Source organism: Callorhinus ursinus, unplaced genomic scaffold, assembly GCF_003265705.2.
Source record: "Callorhinus ursinus isolate GAN/ISIS: 27379988/994484 unplaced genomic scaffold, GSC_fseal_2.0 scaffold46, whole genome shotgun sequence".
In the NCBI taxonomy this organism is placed as follows: Eukaryota; Metazoa; Chordata; class Mammalia; order Carnivora; family Otariidae; genus Callorhinus; species Callorhinus ursinus.
This window is the reverse complement of record NW_027397108.1, coordinates 10,954,184-10,962,322: the sequence shown is the minus strand read 5'-3', so window position 1 is coordinate 10,962,322 and position 8,139 is coordinate 10,954,184. Positions and strand designations below refer to the sequence as shown.

General features: G+C 63.8%; 1 protein-coding gene across 5 annotated transcripts in view; it reads left to right on the top strand.

The window, feature by feature from the left end:
* Positions 1 to 881: 881 nt before the first annotated feature.
* The window catches only part of PIEZO1 (piezo type mechanosensitive ion channel component 1 (Er blood group)), a 53,853-nt gene continuing 46,595 nt past the window's right edge, over positions 882 to 8,139 (top strand). For 4 of the 5 annotated variants that reach the window (XM_073882392.1, XM_073882393.1, XM_073882391.1 and 1 more), the window contains exon 1: positions 882 to 1,232. In XM_073882392.1, coding sequence (XP_073738493.1) covers positions 1,172 to 1,232 — 61 coding nt within the window. In that variant the 5' untranslated portion in view covers positions 882 to 1,171. The remainder of the gene's footprint in view (positions 1,233 to 8,139) is intronic. The other variant, XM_073882390.1, reaches the window with a different exon arrangement.

Here is an 8,139-nt window from a genome sequence, read left to right as displayed (position 1 = left end):
GGGGCAGAGGGAGAGGGAGAGAGGGTTTTAGGCAGACTCTGGGCTGAGCGCAGAGCCCCAGGCGGGGCTTGACCTCATGACCTGAGCCGAAACCAAGGCTTAAGGAGTCTGCCAGCCAGGTGCCTCCGCATTTCTGGCTTTTCGAGTCGGAGGGTCTGGGTCTGCGTTGCGGCTGGCTTCAGCAGGTGGGTGTGGAGCGGGTCAGTGCTGGCTGCAGGCTCTCTGGGCCCCAGCCACACCCACCAGCTTCACTAGGACCACACTCATGTGGGCTCTGCCCCTTACACTGGGGGGCCCTCCCCTTTCTCCTTTCCAAGCTCACCTCGAGGGTGGCACAGGCCAAACTCAGGGTCTGGGTGACGGGCACAGCCTGGACTCAGTCTCTGGCTTTTCCACCACGGGGACAGGAGCCCCAGGCGGTGCTCTGGTGGCTGTCACTCCCCTCCTACAGCAAAGTGATCAGCGCCAAGCCGCTGGTGGGGGGCCCCGGTCCTGCGGCTCCGCGCCACCCCACGGTCCCCAGGGGGCGCTGCACGCTCACGTGTGCGGGAGCAAAGCGAAAGTCGCTCCGGCCACGCGGGGCGCAGTGGCGCGTGGGGTGCTGCCTGGGAAGCCCGGCGCTGGGCAGCCTGTCCTGCGCGCTCCGCCCGGGGCCGCCCCCACGCGCACGGCGAGCGGCCGGGCCCAGGCTCTTCCCGGGGCGCGTGCCCACGGGACTCCCGGGCGTGGAGGGCCGGTGGGGCGCGCGGGCCGCGTGGGGGTGCGGAGCGGGCGCGCCGGCCGTCGGGGCAGCGCGGAGGCGGGCACGCCGCGGAGGGCGGGCGGGGGCCGAGCTTATAAAGGCCTGCGGGCGGAGGGGCGGGAGCGCACCGCCCAGCCGCCGTCCCGGCCCTGCTCGGCCTCCGCGAGCTGCCCAGAGCCGCGCGCTGTGCTCCGCCGCTGGGCAGGGCTGGCACCGGAGCGGGCTCGGCGGGCCCCGGGCCGAGGCGGAGGAGAAGGAAGAGGCGAGGGAGGAGGCGGCGGCGGCCGCGGAGGCGCTCGGGTCGCCGCCGCCCAGCCGGGGGTCCTGGCCGCGGGGCGCGGCACGTGCGACGACCCGCCCTGCGCGCCATGTCCCCTTAGCGCCGCGGCGGCCGAGCGACCCCCGGCCCGCCCCGCGGGCCCCCCGGGCATGGAGCGGCACGTGCTCGGCGCGGCGCTCTACTGGCTGCTGCCCTTCGCGCTCTTGGCCGGTGAGTGGGCGCGGGGGGCTCTGGGCTGGACGAGGGCCGCGGCCCCCCACTTCCCCGCCCGGACGCCGGGCGAGGAGACTCCCCGGGACGCGCGGCCCGCGGCGCCCGCATTCCAGAAGCATGAGCGCAGCTGGGAGGCCGGGGCCCCGTCCGAGCGCGGGGCCGGGAGGGCGGCGGCGGGGTGGGGGTGAGGTGGCACCCGGGCGCCCTCGGGTGCGGGCCGGCGAGCGCGGGGAGAGCGGCCGGGGCCTCCGCAGGGACGCGGGGGAGTCGGGGCGCCGGAGGGGTTGGTTTGCTCGGACTGGAGCGCTGAGAAGGGGGGCACGAATCTCTTTCTCTCTTTCGTGTTAAAAAAAAAAAAAAAAAAAAAAACGCAAACTTTCATGATGACTTCCTGACCAATCTGGGGGAAGGCGGGCTTCCTGCCTGGAGCTGTTTAACGTGGAGCCTCCCGAGCAGAACTAACGTGCCTCCGTCCCTCGGTGCCCTGGGCTCGTGGGGCCCCACCCCCGCGGCCTCGGGCAGGCCTGTGCTTTGGGAAAGATACTTTAGGCTCCTCCCTGGCTTTTACTCCACAGGGTCCGCCCTGGCCTGGAGGAGGTACAGCCCCCAGAAGGCCCTGGCCTCCGTGTTAGAGCTGAGGATCCCCAATCCTGGCATCCCTCGTCCCTGCTTGCGGTGGGCATCAGTGTCCCTCGGGCTCCTGAGCCCCCCCCCCCCCGCAGCCCTCCTGCCTCTTGGGTGCCCAGGGCAGAGTGCCCAAGAACGCCTTCCACCCTCGCGGTGGTCCTCCACCCTCAGCCCCTCCACGTGGGGCTGCCTCTACCAGCTGTGAGCTGGAAAGCAGTCTGATTAAATGCTCAGGGAAACATGGAACCGTTCGCATCGTGGAAGTCTGTCAGACCGTGATGGGTGGGGTGTTTTGATTCTGAAAGCCCTTCCAGGGCCTCTTAAGTCCCTCCAGGTGGGCCTCTGCCAACTTCTGTCCTAGGTAGGGCTGGCTTCCCTGGGGGCCAGGAGTGCGTGGGAGACAGAGTGGCCTGCACTTTGGCTCCCAAACAGACTCTGTTTTGATTTGTAACAGAGAAAGATGGTGAAGCGGGGAAATTTTCAGGACAGGAATCAATGGAAACCATTGAGGTCGGAGAGGAGAGTTTGAGTCAGCCCTGTGTGGACAGGGCCGCCCGGGATCAGCTCAGGGGAGAGTGCCGGGTCACCTGGACCGTTCTCCACGCTGGCTGGCTTTCCTCCTCTTGCCTCTAGACAGCCAGACATACAGACAAGCAGACTAGACCTAGCTGGAGGTGGGAGGGGAGTGCACGGGTAAGCTTCTCAAACGGCAGGTTTCCCTCTGCCCAGCAGTGCACCTGGGCCTCCTTAGCCTGGCCTCGCTGGACAGGGACCCGTGAGGCCAGGGGAGGCCCTGTGGAGGCAGGGGCCCTTCCTGAAGGATGCGCCCCCTGCAGGCGGTGGAGACTCCTGGTGCAGGACGGCAAACTCTTCCTGTCACCGGCCAGACAGTAAATATTTTCACATCATGAACTCTTCTGATATTTTTTCCAACCATGAAAACATGTAAAATTGCTAGCTCGTGGGCTGCACCGAAACAGGTGGCGGACCAGAATGGGCCGAAGGGCCTGAGTGTGTGGGCCTGATAAGTAGCCGGGGCTCCTGGGCTCTCTGGCTCCCGGCTAGTGCCCATGTGGGTGCTGGGGGGGCCCTCTTCTTCAATGGATGCTTGTGCTAATGCAGGGGGCCCCACCCGGGCCCCAGCGGAGTCAGCTAGGCAGCCTTCCAACCACAGGTGACTAATTCACTATATCCTTTTCTCAGTTTGTCTGTAAACCCAAAACTGCCTTCCAAATAAAGTCTGTTTTTCAAACACTCCGATGCACAGGCCGTGCCCCGCGCTGATTCTGTGCCTGGGTGCAGGGCTTGGCTTCGTTGCTTTCTCTTAAGCTCTGGGAGAGGGTGGTGTGGAGCCGACTTGAGAGCCTTGTGGTGACACCTGAGACAGGCTGGCTCTCTCGGCCTGGGCGTGGGCAGCTCCCCGGGGACCCTCCCGCTGTCCCGCTGACGGTCGGCCCAGCCGCCCGCCCCTCTCTGGGCGCCGCCGCATTCCCTGATAGGCTTTGGCTGGAAATGGGTAGTTCCGCAGTGTTTTGGAGGCGAGTGCGTGGATACTGGAGAAGGCGTTTGGCTGTTAGTCATGTGTGCCCTGGGCCGGCTCAGGCAGCGGCCGTGGCGAAGGCTTGAGTCATCCTGGAGTGCCCCTCAGTTACCCCACACCACTCCCCGAACAGCCTGCCTGCCTCTGCACAGTGGCGGAGACTCCCCAGCTCCCCAGCGGGGACAGCAGCCTCCCATGGCTCCCCTGTTGTCCCCGGGCCCTAGGGGCCGAGGACCCCGGCTGGAAGCTTCTAGGGAGATGTCTGGGCGGGACATTTTGTGATTCCCGTAGACTAGGCTACGCCTCCTGACTCCTGACCTAACGGGGGGCTCCCAGAAACTAACGCCCTGGTCTGAAAGGCAGGTGGGTAGAGCGTGGTAACCGTCACTGACTACGGGAAACCCGTGTGGTGTGGCAACATGGCTTCTCCCAGTCGGCCTCCCACTGCACCCTGGGCCGTCACCGGTCCCACACTGTCACTGAGCAGTGCTACTGTTCAGAATGGGGACACTTCCTTCTTTTCATCATTACTGTCCCCACACCCTTGTGATCAGGCAGGAAGGCAGCAGGAAGACCGATTTGCAGTAAGCCAGCATGGAGCCTGGGATTGTCGCATTCAGAGGCCCGGGCTCTGCAGGTGCCGCTAGGAAGGAAAGCATCCAGAACTGTGGGGCCATGGAGCTGGGGGTGGGCGCCGGGATGGTGGAGTGAGTCAGCAGGCCCCAGGAGGCCGGGGGACAGGACCCCAGGTGTGTGCGTGCACGTGAGTGCGTGGAGGGGGGAAGGGGCGGGGTCGGCCCGGGAGCTGATGGCAGATTGCCTGTGCTCACCCCACCGGCAGCAGGATGTGGAGAGCCCCACGCTGGCCAGGAAGGGTCCTGCAGAGGAAGTGTCTTCTCTGGGGGTGGGAGGAGTCCCCGGGCTCGGATCCTGGCCCCGAGCGCTGCTTCCTGGGCGGTGTCTCCTGTTCTGACAGAGCACTAAATTTGCCCTTGTTGCTGGAAGATGAAGAGAAAGAAGGGGAGGCCTTCTCGACGCCACCTTGTTGGGCCCCAGCGGCTCTAAGCGCCGCCACAGGGGACTGCCTTCTGTGGTGGGGTCCTGAGATGGGGCCAGCCCACCAGAGGCCGGTGGATGCCCCTAGGTCTGCCACCACCTGCCACGGGAAAAGCCGTTCTTGACCACTCTGGTCCTCAGAAATCCCCTTTGCCTTAGAATTCAAGAAAACGCTGGTCTTTATTGTGTTACCTATTTTAGAAATACGTAGACGTTGTTTAGATTCCTTTTTTTTTTTTTAAGATTTATCTAATTGAAAGAGAGCAAGCACAAGCAGGAGGAGGGGCAGAGGGACAAGCAGACTCCCCACTGAGCTCAGAGCCCTGGGGGGCGGGGGGAGGCTCCATTTCAGGACCCCGAGATCCCAAATCCAGAGGCAGACGTGCACCCGTGCAACTGACTGAACCACCCAGGCGCCTCTATGTAGATTTTTTTTTTTTTTAACGTAGCTCTTTTTCCTTCTGGTTCCCAAAGCACGTTTGTACTTCCTCGTGGTCAAAGACTTCAAGCATTTCAGAAACAATAAGGCAGCACGCATCTGCAGTGCAGTAGATCTGTGCAGAGAGTCTGCCTCCTGCTTTCCTGGGCTGGGGGGTTGGGGGGCAGTGCGGCTGGCAGCCCCGGCCCACTCAGCGTGGGGCTGGGCAGGACCACATGCACTACACCTGAGCTCTGTCCCGATCCTGACCTTTGAACCTCTCTGAGTTGAGCTTGTTATCTTGATGAACTGAGGGGTTGGGGAAGTTAATTTACTCATCTGAGATCACACAGGTAGGATGTGAGGAAGCTGGGGATGAAGCGTTTACTGTCCCGGAGCAGGTAAGCACCACACGTGCTGGTGTGATTCTCCCCGCGGGGGGCCTGGGGGGGGAGGTCCCTGGGAGGCGTAGCTGACTTTGCTGGACACACCTGTGTCTCCGAACTTGCCAGGCCCTCACCACTCTCTGGGCTCCAGCTTCCTCACCTGTAAACGAGATGATAAAAGTTGGAAGGCGGCTCCCAGGTCTCTGATCTCAGGGGTGTCTAGGGCTCCGGATGGGAGCAGGTGGTGGCCCGTCCTCCCACACACACACCTCGTGGGCCAGGAGCCCCAGAGCGCTTTCCCAGATGTGCAGCACGCCAGACCTGGGTGCTGGCTGTCAGCAGCCCGGCCGGGTGTCTAGGGAGCTGAGTGGAAGGGGCCTCTCACCTCTGGGGCTGCCCTGCTGTCCACGGGCGGTTCCCCGGGGGGTGGTGCGGTGTCCAGGGCAGGCTGGCCCCCTGCCACCATGCACTATGCCCACCTGCACAGATTCCGGAGCGTTTCCCAAATGCATTCAAGCATTCCCTCGTGCAGGTCTCGTGGACTGAGCTCTGGGCAGGAGACAGGAACCTAAGTTCTGTGTGGGGGCTAATGGTGGTGGATGTGGGTGGGGGGCCGGGGCTCATTCTTCGCCGTTTCTAACCAGGCCGTGCTTTCCTTGGCTGTAAAGGGTCATCTGGGGTGCTCCCAGCTCCCGGTGTGTTGGGTTTGTTCACGCAGCACTGGGCTAAGCACAGATGGGAGAGAAACGGTGCAGCAAACTACACCATACGAAGCGGAGTCCCCAGATACCTCGTGCAGAGCGGCATCCCCCAATAGCGCCATAGAGAATGAAGTCCTGGCTGGGTGTGGGGTGGGGCAGGGCGGCGGGGGGGGATGCTGAGCCCTTGGCGAGGTGGGGTTGGCGGCCAGGCTGGGGAGGGGGCCCCTTGTCTGGAAGGAGCTGAGCTGTGGCCCGGTGGTTGGGGTGCTGTGGGGGGTGCATCTTTTCTAGGCTCTAATCCCTTGATGGTGGCTGGTGGGAGGTGGGGGTGGGGGCAGGAGGAGGCCTGGAAGGGGCTGAGTGGACAGTTGTGGTGGAGGCTTCCCGTTTTGATATTCTGTTTGCTTTTAATTACACAAGTCAAATATTAATACTTTCCGTGGGATGGTGACATTGCGATCAGATAAGGCAACGTTCCCTCCCTAACCCTCCGAGCCTATCTCCCCCAGGTGCTTTGGAAGGAACACTCACTGGGGGCCGTGTCCCGTGCTGTCCCTCAGTTACTGTGGCCGCCGCTTGCGGGCGTTTGGGTGGCTTCTGGGTCTCTGGAGTCACACCATTGCTGTCCTCCCTGGTGAGCCTGTCTTGGGGATGGAAGCAGAGGAGCTTCCCGTTCTGTCCATGAGCCCATGAGGCTGAGAGCAGGTGGCTACCCTCGGCCCTGGGGGGAAGCCACCCACTCGGGGACGAGAGAGCTGCCCTGCACACTGGGGCCGCGGTCCCGGCCAGACCGGCCCCTGGGTGACGCCAGGGCACCCTCAGGCTGACGTGTGTGGCCTGCTTCCCTGCAGCCGTGTCGTGCGGACTTTGTCGAGTGGGGTGGGTCAATTTTTCTGGTGTGTTTTAATAACATAATTATAGGGAGTATTTTTAGGTTCCCCGTAACGGGCAGCTGTTTACCAGGCTCGATGTGCACGCTGTTTTTCTCCATAAGTATATATAGCCGGGGCCACTTCTCCTTCCTCGGGCTCCGGCTAAGGAGGGACCGGCCGCCTCAGTCACCTCCTGTGGTTTCCTTTGCCAGTGAAGGGCGGCCGCACGGGCCCTCAAGCCAGCTGGCTCCACAGCGGGACCGGGGCCTCCTGGTGGGGAGGAGCCGCCCTGCGCTGGGAGCCGCAGCTGGGTGAGGGGCACGTCCCTCAGGGTGCTCCCCGCCCGGCCAGCCCGGCCCCGCAGTGCCCAGGTGTGAGCTCGCTCGTTCCTCCCCAGCTCAGAAAACAGATTCCTCGGGACTGCGGGAGCGACCAGAGGCCAGATGGGGCGGTCCCTGGGCAGGTGGCCCCCCGAGGAGGAGCCTCGGCGGCCCGGGTCTCCATCTGTGGTCCGCCAGACCCAGCGGGGCCTGCGACTGTCGGCCTCTTGGCCTGTGCAGACATTCCCCAGCCCTATGCTCCTCGCGCATGTATGCCATTTCTCCTCGTGGTTGAAACACTCTCTAAACATGTCACCGTAACAACATGAAGGGGAGCCTTTTTTTTTCCCCCCAGGATTTACTCATTTGAGACAGAGAGACAGAGACGGTGCGCGTGCTGGCCAGGTGCAAGCACGCCGGGTGGGGGAGAAGCCGCTCCAGCAGACTCCCTGCTGAGCGCGGAGCCTCATCCCAGGACCCTGAGATCCCAACAGCCGAAACCAAAAGGCAGAGGCTTCACCGCCGGAGCCACCCAGGCGCCCCTAAAGGGAACTTCCAAGGGGAAAGGAAACAGGTCATTCCAGTGCCCCACTTAGCTGGTCTCTGCTTTTCCTTTCGTGCGTGCGGCGGCCTGAGACCTGGGTCCTCGGGCACTCCTGAGGGCCAGGCTCTGTGCTGGGGTGGGTCTGTGTCTTCTGGCTGGGGGTGCTCCCACGTGGTCCCCCAGAGGAGCAGGTCACCCCAGCTGCCTGAGGTCACCGTGCCAAGGTGCTGGGCTCCTCCCACAGGGTCGCCCGTGCACCCTCGTGATTTCAGTCTAGGCGCAGTTTCCGAGTGCAGATGCCCCAGGGCGGCAGCTGCCCAGCCCCTCCTGAGCTGCCCCCATGGCCAGGCCTCACTCCAGCCACCCCTCCAGCGACGGGCCACTCGGGCACAAACACCTGCACTGAGTCTCTGACCTGGCCTCGCCCCCCTCCCCCCCCC